Source organism: Durio zibethinus, chromosome 20, assembly GCF_047325235.1.
Source record: "Durio zibethinus cultivar Kanyao isolate XHJ-2024 chromosome 20, ASM4732523v1, whole genome shotgun sequence".
NCBI lineage: Eukaryota > Viridiplantae > Streptophyta > Magnoliopsida > Malvales > Malvaceae > Durio > Durio zibethinus.
The window spans coordinates 1,560,708-1,586,782 of NC_143181.1; the positions used below are offsets into that span (position 1 = coordinate 1,560,708).

The following is a 26,075-nucleotide window of genomic DNA, read 5'->3' on the forward strand; positions in this document are numbered from 1 at the left end:
CTGTTTTCCCCAATAATAATATATTTTCCTGAAAAGAAGGGGGGGGGGGGGGGGGGACTTTTGATTCCAACAGAATCCATTGCCAACCCATAACAAATGTATACAAAAATCTTATTCTACTTATCATGATGTTGACTTGACCTATCAAATTATGTATTTTCTTCGTTTGTTTATAAACACCCTTTTTTTATTGTCACCAACACATTGTAATCTAGCAGTCTGCCCCTAACCCGAGTCTCCTCTTTGTTTCTAATATATAAATGACTTTAAAAGAACATTTAAATGACTTAATTCTCACTGAAACCAAGATTTATAAAATTTAAAAGAACATTTGGTTCGGTAATTGATATGTAATTTTTTCGCTATTTCACAAAAAATACAACGATCAAAGGGATTCAGAGCTGAGAGTAGTTAAAAGAATATAAGAGAGGAGACTTTCATGGCTGCTGCCTGCTGATTACGAAGAGGCCCATTGAATGGTATAGAAAAGTGAGAGTTCAAGTGGTTTTTATTCAGAAATTAAAGAAAAATAATGATGGGACCTCTTTGATCATATGACAGCTAGTAAGCAAGAGAAAAGAACTGGAAATGACAATCTTTGGAGACAGGGATATTATTGCTCTAATATGGAGACAAATATTATATTGTATAGTATTATATAAAATAATTTTTTCACTTTTTCATATTATAATCATATTATAATCATGTATTACTACTATTCCTATCAAAACATGAAAGTTACAAGCGGCCTGCTTTCAGAGAAATAAGGGTCTTCCATTTCCATGAAAACAGACGTTGTGTTTCTGTAATAAAGAAAGTTCACAGTCCAACAAAAATTATAGTATTGTCGTATTTTCAACGGTAGGGGTTTCCAATTCCTAAGGTTACTTAAACATACAGAAAATTCAAAAGACAAAAGTTTCAAAGACCCCAAATCATGGAAGTTCACAACAGCTAAGGATCAAATCAATTTTGCTCTTATTTTATCTGCATTTATAGTTTAATGGCACTAACAAAAAATAGATTGTTAAAAAAAATGTGTAGTCAATTTGCTGGTAATGAATGGTATGATGAACAGATGAAATGAAGCAGATGGATGATCTTAGATAAAACAATCATGCTGAAATGTGGCATTCACAACATTTCTTTTTTTTTAGAAGAATTTACTTATGGATTGATTCAAGGACTCCCAGAAAATATGCCATTTGTACGGCACAAAAAAGTTCTGTCGAGGAGCAAATAATTGAGAAGTTTAATGTGTATATGTAAATCAGTTGGCGCTAGTGACAAGCTAATCGAGAAACAACAAAAGGGAAGGAAATGTTGGTGATGGGTGGCTAATAAACAAGGAAAACCTCTTTATTTTTCCTTTTTGTTGCATAATTTTCATAACAAGTGGTAAATAGCAGGGTACTTCATTACAAAGAAGCGTACGTATAAATACAAAATAAAAGTACCCCACAAAATAGAAATACCCCACATCCCACAAGACCCTCAACACCACTCCAAAGGCAATGTTCCCTGTCACCACCGCCTAAACAACTATTGCCTCAACCTCAAGTTCTCTTTTTCATCTCAATGGGTCCCTTAGTCAAGCACTGAAGGCCAAAAGAAAAAACCCTATGCTTTTTGTAAGATTAGATATAGCCTGGCAAGTAAATCAAGAATGCTTCCTGAATTATTGTACTGGCGTCGTTTCAGAATTTTCAACTTAATTGGTACTGATCAGTTCTAATCATGGACAAATAAGTTATTGTCTAAAACAAAGAAAAATCAGGAGGAAAAAGCTGGTGGTGGGAACCTTGTCTGGAATTGCAGTAAAATATCCTCTTTTTTGCTCTAGGAGTATCTAAAGTTCCTCAAAGCCCCCACTAGTTAGTGTAGGTAATGATGATAAACACAATTAAGATGGGATTATGACAAAGCTGCGTGGTTTATCGGTACAGGGCGTGCCTAAAGTAGAGCAAAAGTTATGGACTTTCCCCTGGAAGATTTCAAGCTTTTGGTAGTAAATTCATCTAAGATTCTAAATTATTACTCCAATCTGCAGGGCTAAAGTGCTTTTTAAAGATAGACTACTGTAAACAAATGTTATAATAATCAGAATAACAGTGTAATTTTCATGATTGGGTACTCATGAAGCAAACGCCCACCCTTTTTTGTGCTTTTGATGGATTTCATAACAGTTTACATTGTTTGCCTTTCATCATTGTACCTTTCGGTTTTTGGTATTGATTAGTGCAGAGAAAAAGAAACGGTCAAACATGAGTTAGAAGAAGAAGAAGAATCGAAACGGAAGTCGGTGGATAAGAAAATGATATAATTGACTGAAATCGGAATGCAAGTCTATGCTACAATCATGAAGAATGAAAGCAATAGTAAATCGAAATAAAATTCAAATAGCCTACAAAAGATTCCCCGAATCAAACTTGCACGAAGATGAAGATATATCTGAAGGATTTTGGCTCTAAAAATTGACATAGATGACAAGGGATCACAAGGATTTTCCCTTTGAAAGAACTAAATGTAAAAGGAAGTTTAGAAGAGTTGAAATGAATTCTCTTGTCGGAGGAAAAAAAAACAACAGAAAAAGGAATAATCATATAGTTTCTTCTGTTTCTCAATAGGAAAACTCAGATATTCGAAAACTGTACCCAAACCAACTCAGCAGGACAAAATCAGGAAATTTATTGTCTCAGAAATCCTTTCATTGGAAGGCACTTTCATATTTGACCCAGACAAGAAAATAACCAGAATTGCACATGATTCAGAGTCAACTAATAAACCCGGCAAGGCAGAAAAACATTGATTCACAGAGCACTTAAACGAATGTCCAATTCAAAGATCAAGGAAAAAAAGGCAAAAAAAGACAAACAAAGAAATTAAAACAATAAAAAAAAAGGCACAAGATCCCATAGATTATCTTAATGTTAATACTCCCACAAAACCAGGGAAATACTAGCACTGTACATATCAAACAAAATCGAGATAGATTTTTTTAACTTACTAATTTCATCTAGTATCCTAATTTTTAACCACAATAGGCATGCACTTTTCTTTCCTCCAAGTGCAATGGGCAGTGTTTTCTTGTATCAGAGTTTTCTTTGTTTCAGCAATGAAACTATCTACTTTCAACTGAAACTCTTCATCGCTCATCTCATCCATGGATTTCCTCGGCGGCTCCCTACCTGAAATCATCAACTCTGTGCTGATAGCTGTCTCCGATCTCCGAAAGTCCCGGGGCCGTTGGTTTCGAGATTCTGAAACCATTGATCGAGTTGTTTGGTACTTCTTTTGCTTGACTTCAGTTGAAGAAGCTTCAGGCTTTGTTTTTGTCGCTGTACGGGTCGTCATAGGTTGTTTAACTGGTGAAAGGGAAATTTTTGTTTCTGTAACAGTATCAAGCACTGTCTTACGTTGCTGCTTTACTGAAGAAAGAGCAACCGCATTTTCTACCAGGATGATTGGTTTGTCCAACATGGACTCCTCCGTGGCCGGAGAGTTGGATGTGCCGACGGCGGACGTGGGTATACTCCGGCGAGAGCTAACGTACTCGTCGTAGAAGTCAGGGTTGGTGGTTTGTTTCTGGATCTGTTTTTGGCCAGACAAAACATAAACAGCAAGAATGATGATATTTACGACGATGAAAGTGAAAAGAGGCTTGTTAAAAGTGGAAACGAAACAGCGACGAAAATTCCCAGCAACCTCGACGGTGTCAGGAATCAACGTGGGGAACCAAGACCATAACACCAAAAACAAAGCCAACAAAAACCCAATTAAACGAAGACCAATCCTCAACTTCCTCTCCATGTTGTACCTCCATAGTGCATCTTGTTTCTCTGCCTTGACGTTATCAAATTCAAAGGAAGCCATGCTTGTTCAACAAGACAAAGAGAGAAATGAAGGGGAAGGTTTAAGGTTGCTTTCAGAGGGTTATTAAAGAACAAGAAAGTTGAAGATCAAAAACGGAGTTGGAACTTGAAATCTGGTATAGGAGTAGTATTTTTTTGGTACGGGGCTTTGGCAACTGAATGATTTGAATAGATTCGTAGGGCTTTATATATATAGGTGAAATGTCCAATGCTTTTGCATTAAAAAAATGGAAATGTATATATAATCGAAATGATTATTGAATATGGAGTACTGGAGAGCGAGAGAACCAGACGCAACTGGGACGAACCAGGGCAGACCCACGCGTGGGTGGAAGAGGGGGTTGAGTAGGTTAGGTGGTGCGCAGACTGGACACACCAGAGGGAAAATGACGGGCTCGACCGTGTCCCAGGGAGGCACCTTTCGAACTTATCTTTCCATTATAAAAAGAAAAAGTGGGTCCTCCTTGGCACACTCTTTGTATCTTTTTATTTTTTAAATTAATTAAAAATATAGAATAAGAATTAAGGTGCATTACTCTTTATTTTACATTTCCCAATAAAGCATGAAACGCAATGTTATGACCCATCCTGATTAGTTGAAATTGAGATTATGAAATTAGTTTACAATTTTTTTCATTTTGTATTTGCTTAATTAGGTTTAATTTGGTTTTGGTTATCAAGTTTCGGAAAGCATTAATTGGTTAATTGGATGTTAATAGTATTTAGTAACTTGATGCATGAGATCATATTTCTAAAATTTAATACTACAAGTTTAATTAGCATTCTACTTTAGGGAAAGTGAGAAGAATTTTACTATCACTAGTACTTTTGGGATGAGAAATAATGGGTTTCATCTGCAACTTGTTTGATGGTCACACCTTTGTATTGAATTCAAGGGGTTTTCAAAATACAAAATATAAAACTATGTTATTTTGTATAATCTATTTTGTTTGTTGAGAAAAAAAAAACTTTTTGATTGCTTTTAGTCTTTGAATTTGTGACCAATATAATAATAACCAGTCTTAATTTACATTCAATTTTAGTTTCAATTTCAAAATCATTTCCTAACGTAGTTATCGAAAGCAACCATTGAGCTTGAGTCATTGCCAATGGGCTGTTGTACTTATATGCCAAGCATTGAACTAAGTGAATCCTCTCTTATATTTCAACTTCAGAAACCTAGTTTGGAGGAACCCATAAAAAGTCAAAATTTCCTGCATGACATTCCAACAAGACATAATTTTGGTGAAAGCAGTATGGAAAAATATTGGAGAGTGCATGTCTAATTGATTATAGACATCCTAGAATTGATTGATAATGACCTGGAGATGAATCTTAAGCTTAAGTTTAATAATACCTGTGGCGATCATACAATTCTTACTTGTTTGGGAAATGCGTTAATCCTACACCTTGATCTCACGATTAATCCGGATTATCGGATTTGGAAACTGAAGAGATTTGTTCCCAAACTCATAAGTCCTAATCATGACAATTAGGCAATTCATTAATTGATATAATCACTAATGGACTAATGCACCAAAGAATAATTCACCTTTTTTGGTGAACGTGTTAATCCATCACATGGGCTACTTTCCTTTTCAGATTTGGCAATGTGTCTCAGTCTTATTCTCATTTCAATTCTCTATAGGTGCATTAGAAAAGCTGAAAAAATAACACCCTTTGGCCTTGCATTGGCCACAAAAACTGATTTGGCCATGGAAGAGTACTTCTAAACTCAACTGTTCTGTGTAAGTTTGGTTATCACATTCCAAAAGGAAAATGAAAAGAAAATAAGTTCCAATGTAAGCATGAAATTTCGATCCATTGCGCTTTAATTTGCATGGGAAAATCATGGAGTTCTGAAATGGGAGACTTAAAACAAGGACAATCTGGACTCGTGGTTTTGGTCGTGGGAAGGTGATGAAATCCATAAAATAGTGATTGGTTCAAGGTCTTAGTCTCACGGGAAAAGAGTTGAAAAAGTAGTATAGTACTGTAGTAGCACAGCTAAAAAGTTTGGTTTGAAAATCACTCGCGGTTTTCTCCAACAAAAAGAAGGCAATCATGACCACGTGAGGCCTGAACTAACTGTACGAAAGTAGCCTGACAAAGGCTAAGATAAAAAACAACTGCAGTTTTTCCCTGTAGGAACTGATCGCATTAGCGTCAACTTCTTCAGCTCTGTTCATTGCAGACCCTACCAACCGTGAGTTACGGGGCAGCCCCGTCAGATGCACCATTCAATCTCTCCCACATTCCAATTTTTAATTTTTGTAGAAGAATTTCAGATAGTCAAATCGTGTTGTTACTCATGTCTGTTCATATATTTTTCTTTAGCCTAATTAAATCAGAATGATTCAGATTATTTTTCGTTGGTAGTTTCAACAAATGAGCAATTAAGTAACTACTTAACATGATGTTGAGTAATCAAGCAAGGACGAAGAAGTAAATGCCAGAGAGGGAGACTACTAAATGCTGGTCAAGATCTTTGGTTGAGGATAAGAACAAAGTGAATACTTAATACAAGTCCATGTCATCACTGGAACTTTCCTCTCTCTCTCTTTGAGACTTTAAACTCTTTTCTTAATCAACTTTAACTTTTTGTTTTAATTTGTTAATTCTTTCATTGACCAGCTGATGTTGATTCTGTTTTTACAAGTGATCTAAACCAATTAAGTTTGCTATTTGATGACTATGGCACTCAACAACTATAAAAAAAGCAATAATGTGTATTTTTTTCTTTACTTACGATTCTGTTTGATGAATTTGCACTTAACTCATTGGATAATCCTAACATCAATCTCAAACTGCAATAGTCTTTACCTTAGTCTTTGTTTTAACGAACAAATCAATGAGCTCTAAAGAAAATTTTGTTTGCTCATGTTAGTATTCCAAATCCAAATCAGGGAAGAGGATAGAGAAATCCAAGTTCTTTATTAAAGCTTCTTGCGCTATAATCGTTGAATTCTGATTCGAGATTACTGCTAATTAAATTTAGCATCAGCTTGTGAAACGAATAGCTTGAAGCTAGAAATTAGTTATCAGCTTGGGATCTTAAATGCTTTTCAGCATAGGCCATAGGTAGGGCATTAGGGAAGGGAGCAGTCAATTAGTTATTTCAGAAAGCAAAAAGGATGAGAAATAATAAACCAGCATTAATTCGCTACACCTTTTGGGTTGCATGATTAATGGAGTGATTAAGATTAGGTAAAGTGGATGTTTGATTGTTAAAATTTTGCAGTTTGCTTAGAAAGGGTAACATCCTGATGGGTCCCAGAAATCAATAGGTAATTATACCTCTCTAGTGTTTATTTCCATTTTGCCGACTCAACCTATCACATGATGAACCTTTTCATCCCACAACTCTCCAACATTTCTAGAGGCTTTTGTCTTAATCATGTCTTCGAAATCATGGTGCCTGCCACTCCCCCATTGCACTAGTATTGTCATTAATTATTCTTAACAAAACAATGATCAGGCCCTGCTTAACAGGAAGTAGAAATTAACTAAACTTGACATGTTTACAACTTATTAACGGTTCATTTGAGAATTTGATTGAAAGGTTAAAAGTTTAATTATAAAATGCAATCGATGTTCGTTTAATTATAGAATTTGATCGAATCGATATTCGTTTCCCTTCCGTCAAGAAACAACAAAGCTCTCCTGTCCATAAAATCCTGAACTCCCTATTGAGTTTTGCCATTTTCATGGCTATAAAACCCAAGACCTATCTAAAAGCTAACTGTATGGAACTTAATGCTTTGACGCCAGAGTCAAGACATTAAAATGTAGAAACCATGAAGCCCACGCACCAGATCAAGCAGTGCGTTCACGTTTATGAATTGATCAGAGAATGAGTTTTCAGTTTACCAAGTTTCAAGAAAAGTTATTTACCAGGCCCCCCCCTCCTGCCCCCTTTTAAGGCACACCAGCTTGAAAATGAATAAAACAAACTTAGTTTGCCCTAAAAATGGGATTCAAATCACTCCATAATTATAAGATCAGTTCTTTGCTCATCCATATTTCTGATTTGAGTCACTGCACTTTCCTGGATGATTTCATCAGATATTTTTGAAGTGATAGATTCTATTTATGTTCACAATCAAGCTGGCTAGTGGAGGCTTTTAACTATAAATGTTAGATTCATATCTGTGTTTAAAGCAATATCATGCCATCAGTACATCCACATATATATTAGGACTTTGAGTCAAATTCAATGCTTCCACCCCTTGACAAGAAAAAGGGAAGATATTTTAGAATGCCAGGACTTTTGTGAATTGAAGAGTAGAGGATTGGATAAGGAGAGAGCGATTCATCTACTTTTGCCCCATATTGTCATACATTTATTCTGACAAATGCTGACTCTGCCACAAACACTTTGATGATCTTTTGGACAAAATACTCAGAGTACATTTCTGGTTCTCCTACTTTTAGATTGCTTCACTAGACTGAAGAAGAGAAACGATGAAACTTGTTAAGATAGAATCAGGACCAATTACTTTGACAATGTATTAAAGAAACTTAGCTGGAAACTGTTGCTTTCTTGATAGCTCTATTTTGTTTGTCTTTTTCCTTTCAAATGATGCAATAATAGCTGTAAGATTCCATCCCAAAAATTCTACGTACCTGTTCAAAGCAGGCTTGAATACAGTCACGAATTGTTGAAGCCAAATTGTAAAACGACCCACCAATCAAAGCAGCAGCTCCATAGCTTTTTCACCCCAGTTGCCACGGCCTCTTTACTTTAGACTACACGATTTGATGTCAGAGATATTTATTTAAAGAAAAAGAGTCAGAATTCAAGTGATACTGTCGCTCCGAATCTCTTCAGTCTTCATTTTATGTTTTTGCCTATATGGCTGATAGTTAGGGTGTCAATTGTCAATCGGCCATTGTCGAAGTTTTTGTAAGTTTAGAAAATGGAACAATTAAAAACAAATACACTTATTTTTTAAGGGAAAAACAAAGAAAGGAATCATCATTACTTTACATATCCAACCCCTCTATTATGCTCTAACAAATCAAACTCTCGAATCTTGAAGAATCAGTGGTTTCAAAATCTTGTCAAACTCTAGAAATTTGACACTAATTCTTTCAAAAAATCAAAATACATTAGTTTTTAATATCCGAAATTTCAGCCAAAATGCAAAGAAAAGTATGGTGTTGGATTGAGAATTGGGATAAAAATTTAATTCCAAAGGGTCACTGTAATGTATCCACTAGGGAGACAATCTGAGTCAAGATTCGGCGTTGGGATTTTGCTTTTGCTTGGAGAGGTGGATATATATAAGGGATCCTCTTAATCTAATTCCTCTATAATTTATGCCATCTTCTTTCGGCTATTATGATGTAGAATATCAAATCTACCACATATACGCTTTAAATATATCAGATAATCCCTAAAGCAAAGAGTACTGGAAAGCCAAAAGAAACAAGAACAAGGACGCTTTTGTGGTGGAAATACTGATTTAGAAAATGAGGCATTAATTATTCATGACTATGGTAAAAAGTCAATTTTATCATAGCTTTCAAAGCTATAAGATGGAAATAAACCAAACATGGCGACTACGCAATAGAACTTTCTTGCTGGAAACCGTCTGAATTGATCAGATGGGGTTGGTTGATTTGATGATAATCTTCATCAAATCATATATATATATATATATATATATATATTTGGAATTTTGGTAAAACTTTTGCGACCGAAGTTCCAACAACTTTTTCATCGATACCCACATATAGCTTTTGGAAAAAATTTGGCAGATTAGATTTAGACATTCATGTAGGAAGGATATATTTTCTATTGGATATGAATTTGATTGCCCGTGATTAAGGATGTAAACTATAATTTTAAAAAGAAAAAGATTGAGGGAAGGGTTAAAAGATGATTGGGCATAAAAAAATGAAGAATTATGTATGGTCAGAGATGTAAGAAAGAACCCTGCTTCTTCAACTTTTGTAATACTAATATTTTCTAATGTGCCAAATTCACACCGACCTGCAAAAGAGATAACATTTTATATTTCCAATTAGAGAAAAATGCGTATCTAGCGTACAATGGTAAGTTTAATTAGATCTGAAACTAAGTCCACTGACCAGTCAAAAAGTAATAATTTTTTATTATATATGATTAAAAAACAAGAAATTTTTTTCTTATATGAAGACAGAAAGGTTTGGCTTGAAAATACGAATTAGCATCATTTATTCTCTGCTTTGCGAAGGAACAGAAAGAGGAAGATGGAGATTTCGAGATTGGCTTTTTGGGCTCTTTTTCTTTGGTGTGCTTGAAATGAGTTTCAAAAGATAGGTCAGTGGTACAAATGGGTTTGGGCCAGAATTTGGTGGAAAGTATTGGGTTTGTACTAGAGCTGTTGATATTTTATTCTTTCTTTCTTTTTCAAATTAAATTATAGTAGGAGTTCGATTTGGGGGTGTTGGATTTTTTCACATTTTTGGCAAATTGAGTTTTGTTTGTTTGTTTTGGTGTATCCTTTCTGGGCGGCAATGATGGTTCATGGCACTGAATTTCAAGTGCCAACCCCTTCTTCTCAGCATTCTAGTCCACAAGTTTGTGAACCAAACTTCCACCTCCGAAATTATCAAAAGAAAAAGAAAATTTCTAAGCTGACAATTCGAAAACAAGTAAACAACATCAATTTGGTTGGTCCACCAGGCCTCTGCAATAATACAATTCTGTGGTTACCAATTTATATCTACCAATGATCGATTACCATTACACATGGAGTGCAATGGAGCCAAATACCATCGGTCTCTATTTGTTATGACAGAGTGGGGGCAAAGTGTTTGATGCTCTTATCGTTTCCCATTGCCGTGGCAAACATGCTCTCTCTAGAGCTTGAGTCAAACTCAATATGAAGACAGGACAACCACATGACGGCCCATTCTAAAGCCTTGCATGATAGTCAAGTTTTGGGTATAATTGTAGTTAAATCGAGTTAAAGTTTGATAATAATTTTCATTGGTCATCAGGTCTTAATCAAGTTTTACAAATCATGGCTTTCCGATCACTTCAAACTCTGGTCTTCGAGGGTTCATGTCTAACATTTGTTTTTCTTGTCCCACTTTGTTACCTAGCATTTGTCAGATCATATCGTTCCAATTGAAAAATCTTTCTCAAATAACAGAGACAATGATACTGTGAAGGTGACAGCCACATGGCAAATATCAGCCAGTCGCGTCTGTCCCCGTGGCTCATCATCACCAACCCATCACACACGTCGCTCTCAATGTGACGACGGCTATTGACGTGGTTGCGTTTGCCACCGCAGCGTGGCTGCTCCTACTTATGCGAAAAGAATCTCAAGTTTGGAATATAGTCCATGCTATAATTCATCTGAACCGTAGGTTCAATGGACCGTCTCGGTTATTTTCTAGACATAAGAAGTGCAACGAGTCGGTTCAATTTAAGAAAATGCCCATTGCTTCCTGCAGATTTAGAAAAATTCTTATTGGAAAGGAGGATTGAAATTTTGGAGTCTTAATTACAGATAGATCTTTTGAAAGAGAATCATGTCAATTGAGAAGGTTGTTAATCAATTACCCTAATTGTATTTCTAATTGATGAGTAGGAAAAGAAAACATAGAGGTTTTAAAACTAAATATTCCTTTTAATTAATGCTCCAAATATACTTAATACTGTAATTTGTTAGGAAACGAAAACATCTAATGACTTATAAATGGAATTTTCAGTTTCTGCCAAGTGCCATTGTAAACTTAATTACAATTTCGATTATTCTCGTGACGGCTCGCAAGCCAATATCATCACATTATAAATATCATCGCTCATTGTTCACTTTAGTCTCTTCCCACTTTCTTATTTCCGCTTTCAATTTGACCAGAAGAGCTTTCTTTTAGATCTTTGATCACATTTTTTGATTACCCATTTCTCTTCTCACCACAAGTTTTGTGATCAAGTAGGTTCAGGGAGTGCTTTAAGCACTGAAAGAACGGGATTTATTTTGCATACGGGTTTTCCGGTTTGGAGTTATTCTCGGATCTGGGTGTTTCCAATTATGGATCTTTTTTGACTTAAGACATGGTCTAAAGTCGTCTGAGCTTTTTAATCTCGCTTTGATCAGAGTTCTTATTTGTTACATTTTGTGGCCATGAAATTTTGGGACCATTAACAAAGTAGTTTTGCCTTTTCTTTCTCTATTAAAGATTCCATTTTTGCGGAGTTTTGATTTTTTAAAAATTTGTTTTTTTTTTTTTCCTGTTAGAATCTTCTGAGAATCGACTGGTTGTTTTCTTTTATTGATAAATTAATTCAGCAATGGAATCTTGCTGCATGGCACTCAAGGGTAATGCCAATCTGATTAATGTTAGCAAAGGTCGTAGTAATGGAGGCAATGTTTTCTGGGGTGAGAGTATCAGGGGAGGTCTTAAAAGCAGGGATTTTGGAACACAATTATGGAAGAGTTTGAGAGCTGAAAATGGTGTCAAAAAAGCTAAGCCTGGAGTTGCTTACTCTGTTCTCACCCCAGATATTGACAAGGAGACTCTGGTAATTACAAGAAAGCATTTTTAATCTTATGTTTGTTCCAAGGATTAAACAATTAGCATTGGATTTCTTATAGTGAGAGTTTCTAATTTTTCTTATTATCTGATATCCTTTTCTTTTTTTTTTGTTCAATGTGGGCACTGATCATTACTAAGCATTTAATATTTTGATTATCAGAAGTTTCAGGCACCAATGTTTGACACTCCACAAGCAGACCCGAAAAATGTGGCTTCCATCATATTGGGTGGCGGTGCTGGGACACGCCTGTTTCCTCTCACTAGCAAAAGAGCCAAACCAGCAGTAAGAAACCATTGCCCAGAGAAAGTGTGAAACTTTATACTTTTTGAAAGTAAATAAATTTTCTTCATGATAATTAAACCGAATTGAATCAACTACCAAGTTCTGAAAATTAAACTCATGATTGGTAGGTTTTAAAAAAATAATCTCCTAAAACTTTTTTTATTTGAGTTTGCTATGATTTTGTTTGGTTTGCAGGTTCCAATTGCAGGTTGCTACAGGCTGATTGATATTCCAATGAGCAACTGTATCAACAGTGGGATAAAAAAGATATTTATCTTAACTCAGTTTAACTCCTTTTCCCTCAACCGGCACTTAGCTCGGACATACAACTTTGGGAACGGTGTAAATTTTGGAGATGGTTTTGTGGAAGTAAGCCCATGTTGATTTAGCAATAATACTTGGAAAGATATTCGAAATTATGCATATTACTAGTTGAGGTTTGGCATCTTATTTAGAAATGCATGTTTCTGCGAGGATCACGACTTTTTACAAGTTCCATGCACATGAAATCTAATTGTTTTGTGAATGTTTTGATGAAGCTATGTTGCCTGTAACAGGTGCTGGCGGCCACTCAAACACCAGGAGAAGCAGGGAAGAAATGGTTCCAAGGAACAGCTGATGCTGTGAGGCAATTTGTGTGGGTCTTCGAGGTTAGTTATTAGGATTTGTGTTTGAGCTGAAATCATCGGTCTAATCCCTGAAGTTCACCAAATATGATTTACGGTACTACCAGGATTCCAAAGCCAAGGATGTGGAGCATGTGCTGATTTTGTCCGGTGACCATCTTTACCGGGCAGACTATATGGATTTTGTGCAGGTACTTAGTTCAATTGCTAGGAGCTGCAATATAGCATTCAAAGCATCTTATTTTCTCTTTTCATGCATAAAGATTATACGTTGAAAAATCATTCTGGCTAATCCACAGCTATTGTTCTCGCAGAAGCATATTGATTCAAATGCTGATATCACAGTCTCATGTTTGCCGATGGATGACAGGTATTTATCATGTTATTTTATGTCATGTTGAACATTCCTATACAGAGTATAATGGCTATAATCGTTATAAATGATTCTCTTTGCATGACATGAGTCACAGGGAACTGAAATTTACTGTCAGGTTTTTCAATATTTCAATATTGATCCTCTGTCTGGGCTTTAAGATTCTTTTAATATTGCCTATATGTTTCTATTGCTCAGGACATGAAGTATTTGTTAGAAAATTTAAGAAAACAGAACTAATAAGAAAGAAGAAATATGGTTACGAGGAGTGAAGAACATTATTTTAAAGGTAATTATGTCTATAAGATATAACAAAACATTAAAAAACTTTTCAAATTAAAACTATTAAAATTGATTAGGCAAAAAGATTTATTTATAATAAATAAACAATTATCAATTAAACAAATTCAAAAAGTCATGATATTTTATATAGTCATATTTTTATATTTAAATAAATTTTATTTAAACAGTCATGTTTTTCTGTTCAAATATGTTTATTCATATCATCATGTTTTTCTTTGTTCAAACATATTTATTCAGAATAAAAATAAATTTTAATAATATTTCGAAATAAAAAATAAAAAATTTAAGAATTAAATTTATTTATTATGCAAGCCTAAGTGCTTATCTTTTATATTTAAAATTATTTAACCTACAAGGAAAATTTTTAGCCAGCTCAAATAATTTGATCAACTCTAATACTTAGATTAATCTTAAGTAACATAAATAATCTCTTTTAAACTACATATAAATGAATGTGAGATATATGACATTTTAAACTACTAACAATAAATACAAATAGTTGCTTTCCTTCAGAATTTGGGGATTAACTACATTTTTTTTGCAGCCGTGCATCAGATTATGGATTGATGAAGATAGATGGAACAGGACGGATCATCCAGTTTGCTGAGAAACCGAAGGCCCCCAACCTTAAAGCTATGGTACATGCTTTTACTACTTATCACTTCTTCACCCACATTTCCATAATTTTTTGTTGTTTTCAAACATTATTATTTTCCTGATAATCAAAGCTGTATATATGCAGTTGCTGGCATCAGTAATTTTTTCCATATCAGTGATCTTGCTTGTTTCACATTTGTATTACAGCAAGTTGATACCTCCATATTAGGGCTATCAGCACAGGATGCTTCAAGATATCCATACATTGCATCAATGGGTGTATATGTGTTTAAAACTGATGTCTTGTTAAAGCTTCTGACACGGAGCTATCCATCATGCAATGACTTTGGCTCTGAGATTATACCGTCAGCTGTAAAGGAACACAATGTACAGGCAAGATGACTTTTTCAAGAATTTTTACCCTTAGTTTTCTCTGCGGATTTTTCCGTACTAATCAGATGTTATTATATGCAATAATGAGGACTTGTAATCTGGTGACCAAATTGCTGAGTTTCTTACAGTTTGAATATTTGCAGGCATATTTGTTCAATGACTATTGGGAAGACATTGGGACAATAAAGTCCTTTTTCGATGCCAATTTAGCCCTCACAGAACAGGTTGCTCTCACTTTGGTGTAAAAGTTTAACCTTTTATGTGATTTATTGATCAATGCAGATACTAAATCCCCATTTATCCGCTTGCAACAACCCAACAAATATAAGATCTTAAATTAGCTGGCTGCAGCAACAAAAGTTTGCATATTTTTTGTAATAGTTCTTCTAAATAAATAAAGATCCTTTGATAAGATGCTGCCTTGTTATTTTTGCATATACATATCAAATACTTCATTGGGTATCTTGCACGATGGGACACCTCACGCATCCCACCCATGTACCACTCACAAGCCTAAACATGGCATTTGGTATGCATTTCCTGAAAACTGAACGTTTTGTGTTTTCCATGCAGCCACTAAAGTTTGAATTTTATGATCCAAAGACACCTTTCTATACATCTCCAAGATTCTTGCCTCCTACCAAAGTTGATAAATGCAAGGTTTGACTTTAAGCTTTAGTTTATGTTGTGATTAAAAATTTGCTTATCTTATTTCATGTTGGTTGTTGCAGATTGTTGATGCCATAATTTCACATGGTTGTTTCTTGCGAGAATGTAGTATACAACACTCTATAGTTGGTGTGCGTTCACGTTTGGAGTCTGGCGTTGAGTTTAAGGTGATTCAACATCTTCTACTTCCCATAGAAAAGTATCTAACAAGGGCTTAGAGTACCTCTTTTTGATGATAAACTGCATTTTAGAAGCAGGACTCTCTTTCTGGTCCTATACTTTTTTAAGTCACTCCGGCCCATCACTAATTGAACAATTTAGAGTTAGCAATGCCATTGACTACACTTGAGAAGATCCTAGACAATTTACTTGGCACCACAAGAGGCAGATTATGGAGATTAAATATGGAGATATTCCTGTTGCCTCAACAGTTCTGAATGGTTGTAGCATTTAATTTAAGATTTTTCTGGTGCAACCTCTTATGCATCTCAAAAGAACCAAGATGCATAAGAAGTGGTGAACATATCCGAGCAAATCACATGATTAACCAGTCAAGCAGCGGGCAGAAGCAATAAGACGACAATAATTACTGGCTCTAAATAAAAAATACAAGTGCCATTGTTGGTCTTTATTTTATAACAAAGTTCTTTCAAAGCTGTTTACTTTTAATTTTATCTAAAAGCTTTACAATTCATCTTCGTTATGGTTCCTTTGCAGGATACCATGATGATGGGGGCAGACTACTACCAAACTGAGTCGGAAATAGCATCTCTGCTAGCAGAAGGAAAGGTTCCTATTGGTGTTGGACAAAATACAAAGATCAAGTAAGATTTAGATTGAAAAACCGCCTGTGTCACCCAACAGCATCTATTTTTTTTCTCTCTAAAATGTTCTAATCGATCATCTCCATCTTGCTCTTGTGTTTTGGAAGGAATTGCATAATTGACAAGAATGCCAAGATAGGAAAAGATGTAATTATATCAAATAGTGATGTAAGTATTGCTTTCCTTGCTATGGATGTCTAGTGTATCTAGAATTTTTATTTCATTATAATTTACTTAGAGAAATGTAGAATGGTTTTTCACTTGATAATTTTAATCTGCTTTAACTGCTCAGGCTGTTCAAGAAGCTGAGAGACCAGAAGATGGCTTTTACATTAGGTCTGGGATCACAGTCATAATGAAGAATGCAACAATCAAAGATGGAACCGTTATATAAAATTTTGATTTCTTCCATAGGTTGCTCTGTTCGATTCAGCCGGTGAAGGAAAGCTGAGAGCCCTAGTCTGCTGCCTTCTGCTGTTTTGCATTAAAAATATAGGAGTAATGCTTTGTATATGTAAAATATAGGAAAGTTGCTACGCAATTTTCAAATCAACTCAAATGCCATTGGCTTTATTTATGTCTTCTTGAATTCATTTAGTAGTGCAAAAGAATGTAGCTTACAGAACAAAAAAAGTTGGTTCATCAAATTAGTACTTAAACTTCACTATTCTAACACCATGACAAATTTTCTTTCCGAATTTCCTGCTGTCTTACTGACACCATTCCCAGCCCACCATTGTACCTTTCTGATATCCCTTGCTCTGAGACTCTTGAGTAATGATGTCGACAGTTGAGGTGCCTTGATGAGACCTAAATACTTGATCTTGATGATACCCATATAACTGAATAATTACTTTTGACACAACTCCTAATTGGTAACCATGAAGTCATTTTGAGTGATGGTAGACTGGAAGCTGTGCCATGGCTAATCCCACTTTACTATGTCAATTTTATTCATATTTATTAAGAAATTTGATTTTTTATCCTAATAAAAATAAAAATAAAAATTATATTATAGGTATGAAAATATGAATAAATATAATTTTAAAATTTTATTGAGTATAAAAATGAAGACAAATAGTATAACATCCTTCTTGTATCATACATTACATATATATTTATATATATTTAATAAATATATTTTTATTAAAAATATAAATTATTATTTTAAATTAATTAAAATTAATATATTTTTATTGAAAATATATATTAATATATATATTTATAAAAAAAAATTAGTTAAATATACAAAATAAAATTAAAAAAATTAAAAAATAAATTGTAATTTTTTTTAAATATTGATATGAGGATTATTCATATCCTTTAAATATTAAAAATAAAAATAAATATAATATAAAAGTTAAAAAATGAAGATAAAAAATATTTTACTCTCCTCGTATCTTATCTATTAACATTCTTATCCCAATTCCACGAGGCACGTATCAAATTCCAAAGAAAGAATGTGCACAACCTACCCCGTGTTGGATTGAAACCGACGTCCAAGAAGTACCGCATTAACATTTTGGGAAGAACGTTTTTGTTCCCAGTTCTTGTACGTTTTTACACTAAAAAGTCCACACTGAAGTCTAGTGAAATTGGATAGGAGTAGGAATGGTTGAACCAACTACTACTAACATGCAAAACTGACAGCCTACCACGTCAGGAGATCCATGTGTTAGATAGAAAGAAACTACAGCGTCGTATATTAAAATCATGGGCCAAAACCTGAAGTTCAGAGAGGAATATTGTAGTATTAAATTATTAAGTACTTTGTTTTGTCCTTCTCTTTGACTGAAACCGAATAGAAAGACAAAAGAAATGGGATCAGAAGGCGAGATCGTATGCGTGACAGGCGCGTCGGGGTCATCGGATCATGGCTTATCATGCTGCTTTTAGAACGTGGTTATGTTGTACGCGCCACTCTGCGCGACCCTGGTTCGTTTCTTTTTTCTTTTTTTTTGTCACTTTCTTGTATCATCATCTATGATCATTGACTCATGATTTAAGCCTTTTTTTTTTTTAAATAAAAAATGAAAAAACAAAATCCTGTAATAATATAATTTAGCAGTATTTTAATTGATATATATTTTTGTTTATTAACGAAACAGACAACTTTGACAAGGTAAAGCATTTATTGGAGCTGCCAAAAGTTAAGACACAGCTGACTCTATGGGAGACAAATTTAAGTGGAGAGGGAAGCTTTGATAATGCAATTGAAGGCTGGAAGGGTGTGTTTTTTTTTACGTCGCCACACCAATGGATTTTGAATCCAAGATCTTGAGGTATTAATATTAAAAAAAAAATCTTTAACATTTACTAGTTTGGTTTAGATGAACATTTTTTAAAATATGGATTTTAGATAAGAGTATAAATAATATATTAATACTTGTAAATTATTTGAGTTGAATTTGAATAAAATTTGAATTTGATTTGATTATTATCAAATTGAAGTTGAGTTTAAATAATTCAACTTATCGATTGAGCAGAATTAAAATATTTTTATATTCGATTCGAGTAGCTCACGAGTTTAATCTAATTTTTATATTTTAATATATTTTAGTTGATAAAAATATATCAAATTTAAATTTAAATTTGAGCATAATTAATCGAATTTTATCGAATATAATAATCGAATTTATTTTTATATTTTAATAGAGTTTAAATCGAACGAATTTAAGTAATTTAATTTTTATATTGAATCAAGTTCGAGTTAAAAAAATAAAATTTTATTAAATTTGAATCAAATTTTGAATCTCAAATTTAGAATTGAACTCGAATTCAAATTTAATATTATATCGATTTAAATTCGATCGATTACACTCTTAGTTTTAAGATTTTAAGTTCTAACCAAAGATGAAAAGCTAAATATTTTCCATTTATGGTAAGCACTAAGCAGAAATGACCGGAATAAGAACATAAAATTGTGGCTTAAAGTCAAGAATGAAAGCGGACTAACGTCGATTTTAATTTTGATTTTTGCTTTTTGGTCACATATGAATAAGTTTAAACGAAGAGAGGGTCCGTTCTTCTAGGGATAGAGGATAAATTTGAACAATATTTATTTCAATATGAGATTTTATAAAAAATATATAATAACTTCTAATATGGTACGTCATATGTATATTTATATTACATGCGAAATATCCTGCTCATATTTTATGTTTTATTCAAAATTAATTATTTTAAATATATTAAGAGAATAGTTTATGAAATATTAGTTTATGATATATTATTCTTTCATTAACTTTCGTCCGAGAATAAAAGTATAATGGCAAAATTCATGTTAACAAATGAAAAAAAAAAATGCTGATGCGTCATTATATTCTATTTTTTGTCTAAAAAAGTAAGAATATACCCCAATGTCCAACCTAACCTAATACATGATGATAGAAAATCAACATCAAGTTCTTCTTTCTCATCATTCTATATTTTACATGACGATAAGACATAGAATAAATTGTTTCATGCTTTGTAGAATGAAGTCGTAAAACCAACAATCAATGGAGTGTTAAGCATCATGAAAGCATGTGCCAAAGCCAAAACTGTTAGAAGGTTGGTGTTCACATCATCTGCAGGAACTATTGATGTTGCAGAACACCAAAAGCCCTTGTACGATGAAAGCTGTTGGAGCGATCTTGAATTTATCCGGGCCAAAAAAATGACTGGTTGGGTTAGTATAGATGCTTCTAACTTTCCAAACCATAACGATCGAAGACACAATCAAGGCAAAAAAAAAAAAAAAGAAAAATAAATCACTAATTCTAATCTTTTTTCCTGGTTGTATAGATGTGTTTTGTGTCCAAGACTACGGCAGAGCAAGCTGCCTGGAAGTTTGCAAAGAAAACAACATCGATTTTGTCAGCATAATTCCACTTTTAGTGGTTGGTCCATTTATTATGCAATCGATGCCGCCAAGCCTCATAACTGCACTATCTCCAATCACTGGTACAAGCTTCTGTAACACGTTGGTCATTGCTTGAATTAATTATACACATAAATTTTTACCATAATTTTCTGATGGAGTTGTCTTAATGCAGGGAATGAAGCTCATTACTCGATCATAAAACAAGGCCAATTTGCTCATTCGGACGACTTGTGCAGAGCTCATACCTTTCTGTTCGAGAATCCGAAAGCAGAAGGTCGCTACATTTGTGCCTCTCACCATGCGACCATTCTTGATATTGCAAAAATGCTCAGAGAAAAGTACCCTGAATATAATGTTCCTACCAAGTAAGTTCTTACTCAGCAAAGACCTGGTAAACATAATTTCTAAAGATTGGGATTATTTCATTGGCCATGATTTTAAGTTTCTAAAAGAATTACCAGAATTTTGATTCATGACCTGATGAGACAATTGTGGTCAGGTTCAAAGACGTGGATGAGAACTTGAAGAGTGTGGAATTCTCTTCAAAAAAGCTCATGGACTCGGGATTTGAGTTTAAATCCAGCTTGGCAGACATGTTTACAGGAGCTGTCGAAACATGCCGAGAAAAGGGACTGCTTCCTCTTTCTAATGAGAAGAAGATAGACATGAACTAAAAGAAAAACTATCAACAGTGGGTGCCATGTCTTCCATTTCGAGTTGTGAAAAATAAAGATTTAGGTGAGGCATTAGCTTTCCTGGTATAATAATTTCGGGTTGACCATATAAATAAGTTTGGGCGACTTTGTGATTTGTCTTATGTATGCAGACTTCTTAGAAATCGAAGACCCACGTTCTGAACTATCAAATTTAATGGGTTTCATTTGTTGAAAAACATTAATCAAATTAAATGTTATGAGAAAGGGTTTCCACCCTTCTAATTATAACCTACTCATGTTCATATTCCACCAAATATTGTGGTTCTGAGACGAGTGACTACACTTACCAAACAGTCAAAGGTGCTGCTGAAAGCAAAAATGAGAAAGGAGAAAGGCCCTAACATTGCATCAGAAAGTCCGGGACCTAATTATTGGTAGCTGCCACTCTACTAATACAGTTTTGAATTGGAATTTTTAAGAAGAAAATGGATGTTTTGGACGAGTATCGCCTATGTAATTAAAGCTTCTTACTGTTGAAATCATTTACTCAACATGATTTAAAATGCCCATTTAAGTTCGTTGAAAACTATTGTTGAGACCAACTTGGTAACTTTTGTACAAGTTTTATAAAAAATAAACTCATTTTCTTACCAACTGAAGTAACCCATGTATAATTTGAAACAAAATCAGATAGATATAATTTGATTGAAAAAAAAAAAAGATTAATTATGTGATAATGGCTACGAGTTAGGCTGCTACCAACCAATCAAGCACATGCGACTTGGTCAGTTGACACGTGAGTTTACATACACTGTTCGTGCATTGGTAGATGGACCTAAACATCAACGGCTCGAAATCTAATCAATGAAGCCTTTTTTCTGTTTCCATCTTTGTCAGTTTTACTGAGGCATATCAAATCTTATAAAAGCTACCAATGCCAAACTTTACCAATTATTATCTTTCTGTTAGTGGTGAATAACTAAGCCAAAAACAAATTTAAGTTTGTCAAATCTATCAATCTTAAGAAAGCCATGGGATCAGGATCTCAAGCGGTTTGTGTCACGGGGGCGTCTGGGTTTATTGGATCATGGCTCGTCATGAGGCTCCTGGAGAATGGTTATACGGTTAGAGCCACCGTCCGTGACCCTGGTTCGTTTCCCTTCTCACCATGATGTTTACCAAATAATCCTTGTTGACTTTTATTTGTATCTTTGGTCTAATGACTGAAGTATTTTTCTTATTATTTTAAACAGATAATGTAAAGAAGGTGAAGCACTTGCTTGAGCTGCCTAAAGCCGATTCCCGCTTGACTTTGTGGAAGGCTGATTTATCTGAAGAAGGAAGCTTTAATGCAGCAATTGAAGGCTGCTCCGGAGTGTTCCATGTTGCCACTCCAATGGATTTTGAGTCCAAGGACCCTGAGGTTTGGTCTTTTATCAGTTGCAATTAGTCAAAAATATGTTACTAATTAAATCTAGATATCCTTCCTTTACATAAGTGTTGACCGACAAAACTTGTTTTCCTAATCATTTCACTGCAATATTTCCAAGTTGAATCTCTTACTTGTTTTAGTAATCATAAGGAAAAACCAATAATTGGTTGCTAAATATAGGAAATATTTTACACTTAAATCATTTCACTATCAGGATTTTCTTTGTCAGATAAATGATTAATATTTTTTCCCTTGCTAATCAATGATCATCACTGCAAGAAGTTATGGTTTATATAGCAACTATGTTTTCCAAATTTCTAGATAACTTAATCAGATTAATGACTTCTGTGCTTTGCAGAATGAATTGATAAAGCCAACAATAAATGGAGTATTGGACATCATGAAAGCATGCCTCAAAGCGAAGACAGTTCGGAGGTTGGTGTTCACATCATCCGCTGGAACTGTCAATGTTGAAGAACAAAAGAGGCCCGTTTACGATGAAAGTAACTGGAGTGATTTGGAATTTGTCTACGCCAAGAAAATGACTGGATGGGTTAGTAAGAAGCCTAATTGCTCATTTTTCATTTTTTATTTCTTTAATCGTTCAAAGAAGAAAAAAACTTTAGACCCTTTCTTTGTGGTTTCTAGATGTATTTTGTCTCCAAGACTTTGGCAGAGCAAGCTGCCTGGAAGTTTGCTAAGGAGAATAACATGGATTTCATCACTATAATTCCTACTCTTGTTATTGGTCCATTCCTTATGCCATCAATGCCTCCCAGCCTGATTACTGGCCTTTCACCGATCACCGGTACTTTTGATTTTGCCTTTTCTTCTTCAAGGTTATAATACATTAATTCTTCTGTAATTATTTCTGAGAAATAAATGCAGGGAATGAAGCTCATTACTCGATCATTAGGCAAGGCCAATTTGTTCACTTGGATGATCTGTGCATGGCTCATATATTCTTGTTCGAAAATCCTAAAGCAGAGGGCCGATACATTTGTTCCTCCCATGCTGCTACCATTGTTGAACTTGCCAAATTACTCAGAGAAAAGTACCCGGAGTACAATGTTCCTACGAAGTATGCCACTTCTAACAGTATAAAAACTCGGCATGAAAATTCTCTTTACTTCCTTGGATAGGTTACAATATTTGGTTAGTTAGCTGATCATGTAAATATTGGTGCTCAGGTTCAAAGATGCCGATGAAAACTTGAAAAACGTAGTCTTCAGTTCCAAGAAGTTGCTGGACTTGGGTTTCCAGTTTAACTATAGTTTGGAGGACATGTTTACAGGAGCTGTGGACACATGCCGAGAAAAGGGGTTAATTCCTGCTCCTATTAAGAGCACAACTCCTGTTTCTGTTGAGAGGGCTGTCAATGGTACCACCCCTGCTTCTATTTAGACGATAGTCAATGGTACAAGTTAGAAGAAGAACAATTAATATCTACCACGGATGTAATGCTCATGGCGGCTTTGGTTTTGGTTGAATGAAAACAAAGATTTTCTCTGAGGAGTTTGTTCTTGCTGATATATTGAATAGGGGAGGGAACCAACTGATGTAAAATCTAGTTTATCACGAAATGGTTATCATAATTTGTTTCAAGAATATTAGATCAGATTAGAGGTACCCCTAACCTAAGAGGAAATATTCAAAAATGAATGGTAAATAATGAAAAACCAATACCCTTTGATATCACCAATACAGTAGAAGTTATCCTTGGCGCTGGTACAAGTAATCAAGGTTGAAGATTTGAATGCAAAGCACTCAGATTCGAACTTTTACAATCTCCTATTGATAGGTAATTTTTAAATTCAAAAAGTCTTCAAACCAAAAAAAATTACATAAACTTCTTTGTAAGTTAACGTTTTTCTTAGTTTTAGAGATGAGATAAAATGACTTCTCCTACTCCTAATCTTTTCTTGATAAGAAAAAAAAGTTATTCCAGAAAATACCAAACTTTGAACATATGTTTGGTAGTTGGGAATTTTTTTTTTTTTAAATGATGGGATTATGATGATTTTCGAAAATGTATTTGTTCATGAAAAGTTTGGGCTCATTGTCGGTATATCTATATTAAGGCCTGAAGGTGATGTGTTTTCGTCTTAAATATTAGGCCTGAAGTTAAGATTTTTAAATTTTAATTCATTCCAATGAGAGTAATTTTTTAATTAGAAGAATACCATATTTTCATTTTTTAGATAATAGTATTTTTTTTATTTAATTAAAAAATATTTTTGATTAGTTTAATAATAAATAAATAAATAATATTTATTTATACACATAGGGGAGCCAGGACTGGCCCAGTCTAAGCCCTTTAAGGCCCAGCCCATTATCCATCCCCAGTTTTTTTTTATGGGCTGTTTGAACGGCCCTTTGAACTTTGCGCCATCCCCTTCTTAAGCCCATACAACTGGTTTTAACGTTTCAGCGGTTTCTCTTTCCCACCCAAAACAATGGCGGCGATACCTGGCCACCCCACATTCCGATCGCACAAATTCCCTCTCTCTTCCACCGCCTCCTGCTCCTCCTCCTTCTCTGGTGGAGTTCTCCGATCTTCCCGCATTTCCTTCGCTTCTCCTCCGTCGGGCCGCCGAAACCATATCTCTTGCCAGGCCTCCTCCGCCACGTCACTACGTTCTTTCTCCGTCAATGGGACATGTTCATTCTTTGCTTTCTCTTTCAGTCTTTTGGATAATTTATATTTGTTACGATATTGGATGTGCAGTTTCTCACGATTCGATTGTGAAGTTAATTTGGTGATTGCGCTTGGAATTAGGGTTTGCATCTTGCTTTAATTATTGCCTGATAATAGCAATGTTCATTAGACAGATAAATTTTTGTTTTTTTCTTTTCGAATAAAGCAGGTTTATATGTATATTTATAGTTAAAGACTTGTATTTTTTTAATTAATAATTTAGGATTTAGGGTTTAAACAAATTTTCTTTCTCAATTTCCTCCGGTGCTACTGGCATCATTCCCGGCCCACCATTGTGCCCTTCAAATATCCCTTGCTTCTTCCGTTTCTCGATGATGTTCTTCTACCTTACATCTTTCTAATCCCATTAAGTTTCTGAGACTCTTGAATGATGTTGCTAGTTGAGGTGCCTTGGCTCATGATTACCTCGTACCCTGCTCGGAAAGAGTCCATTCCGTCAGCGAACAGTCGCCAGAACAATCCACCGATAGCTGCAGCTGCCCCCCTAACCTAGAATAAATCAGAAGGGCCAGTTTATATAGAGATGATGATTATTTTTATATTTCTGACTCAATACTCTGCATGGTCATTCAAGGGGATTAATGAGCTACAGAAGCAGGCTTGAAAAACGTTTCCTTTTCTGTGTACTTTGGAGATTCTTATTGGACCAATGATCTGCTTACAGTTCTGTTTTGATTGACAACTTTACAGAATTGGTATCCGGCCAAAATACTTGAATTTTATGAGGACCCACACTACTAAATGATTACTTCTGACACAGCTAAAAATTGGAGAAAGTAGAATAGGATTAAACAATAATACTACTCTTAGTTGGTAACCATCAAATCCATTTTGATTGATAGTAGACTGGTAGCCTTGCTATGGGCTAATCCCACATCCACAAGGCTCAGATCAAATTCTAAAGAAACAACGCACACAGCCTGCC

At 34.5% G+C, this 26,075-nt stretch overlaps 3 protein-coding genes and 1 pseudogene across 8 annotated transcripts; 3 read left to right on the plus strand and 1 right to left on the minus strand.

Moving 5' to 3' along the window:
* Positions 1–2,781: 2,781 nt before the first annotated feature.
* On the minus strand, positions 2,782–4,388 carry LOC111314802 (uncharacterized). The gene has a single exon (XM_022916414.2). It carries the CDS (start codon positions 3,871–3,873, stop codon positions 3,025–3,027), a length of 849 nt encoding a protein of 282 aa, XP_022772149.2. The 5' UTR covers positions 3,874–4,388; the 3' UTR covers positions 2,782–3,024.
* A 6,876-nt stretch (positions 4,389–11,264) lies between these two features.
* On the plus strand, positions 11,265–17,146 carry LOC111314803 (glucose-1-phosphate adenylyltransferase large subunit, chloroplastic/amyloplastic-like). Of its 6 annotated transcripts, none has more exons than XM_022916417.2 (15): positions 11,265–11,417; positions 12,164–12,396; positions 12,571–12,693; positions 12,889–13,062; positions 13,251–13,343; positions 13,427–13,510; positions 13,634–13,689; positions 14,540–14,633; positions 14,800–14,985; positions 15,129–15,209; positions 15,559–15,645; positions 15,717–15,821; positions 16,372–16,478; positions 16,586–16,646; positions 16,771–17,146. In XM_022916417.2, exons 2-15 carry the CDS (start codon positions 12,166–12,168, stop codon positions 16,870–16,872), a joined length of 1,584 nt encoding a protein of 527 aa, XP_022772152.2. In that variant the 5' UTR covers positions 11,265–11,417; positions 12,164–12,165; the 3' UTR covers positions 16,873–17,146. The 6 variants fall into 6 exon arrangements, with proteins under 6 accessions (XP_022772152.2, XP_089605227.1, XP_089605225.1 ...); XM_089749099.1 differs by lacking the exon at positions 11,265–11,417 and adding an exon at positions 11,588–12,023 and having other exon boundaries at positions 12,113–12,396; XM_022916415.2 differs by lacking the exon at positions 11,265–11,417 and adding an exon at positions 11,588–12,023.
* Positions 17,147–18,296: 1,150 nt separating this feature from the next.
* On the plus strand, positions 18,297–21,437 carry LOC111315074 (dihydroflavonol 4-reductase-like; annotated as a pseudogene).
* A 398-nt stretch (positions 21,438–21,835) lies between these two features.
* Positions 21,836–24,039, plus strand: LOC111315336 (dihydroflavonol 4-reductase-like). The gene is made up of 6 exons (XM_022916979.2): positions 21,836–22,148; positions 22,253–22,422; positions 22,790–22,984; positions 23,080–23,239; positions 23,320–23,512; positions 23,622–24,039. The coding sequence occupies exons 1-6, from the start codon at positions 22,031–22,033 to the stop codon at positions 23,833–23,835; spliced, it is 1,050 nt and encodes a 349-aa protein (XP_022772714.2). The 5' UTR covers positions 21,836–22,030; the 3' UTR covers positions 23,836–24,039.
* Positions 24,040–26,075: the final 2,036 nt, after the last annotated feature.

Bases quoted from the DNA above. Each gene is read 5' to 3' on its own strand.
- LOC111314802 (XM_022916414.2), bottom strand. From the start codon at position 3,873: ATGGCTTCCTTTGAATTTGATAACGTCAAGGCAGAGAAACAAGATGCA.
- LOC111314803 (XM_022916417.2), top strand. From the start codon at position 12,166: ATGGAATCTTGCTGCATGGCACTCAAGGGTAATGCCAATCTGATTAAT. The intron at 13,511-13,633 runs GTACTTAGTTCA...TTGTTCTCGCAG, and splicing joins ACTATATGGATTTTGTGCAG to AAGCATATTGATTCAAATGC. The intron at 16,479-16,585 runs GTAAGATTTAGA...GTGTTTTGGAAG, and splicing joins GGACAAAATACAAAGATCAA to GAATTGCATAATTGACAAGA.
- LOC111315336 (XM_022916979.2), top strand. From the start codon at position 22,031: ATGGGATCAGGATCTCAAGCGGTTTGTGTCACGGGGGCGTCTGGGTTT. The intron at 23,240-23,319 runs GTACTTTTGATT...AAATAAATGCAG, and splicing joins TGGCCTTTCACCGATCACCG to GGAATGAAGCTCATTACTCG. The intron at 23,513-23,621 runs GTATGCCACTTC...ATTGGTGCTCAG, and splicing joins GAGTACAATGTTCCTACGAA to GTTCAAAGATGCCGATGAAA.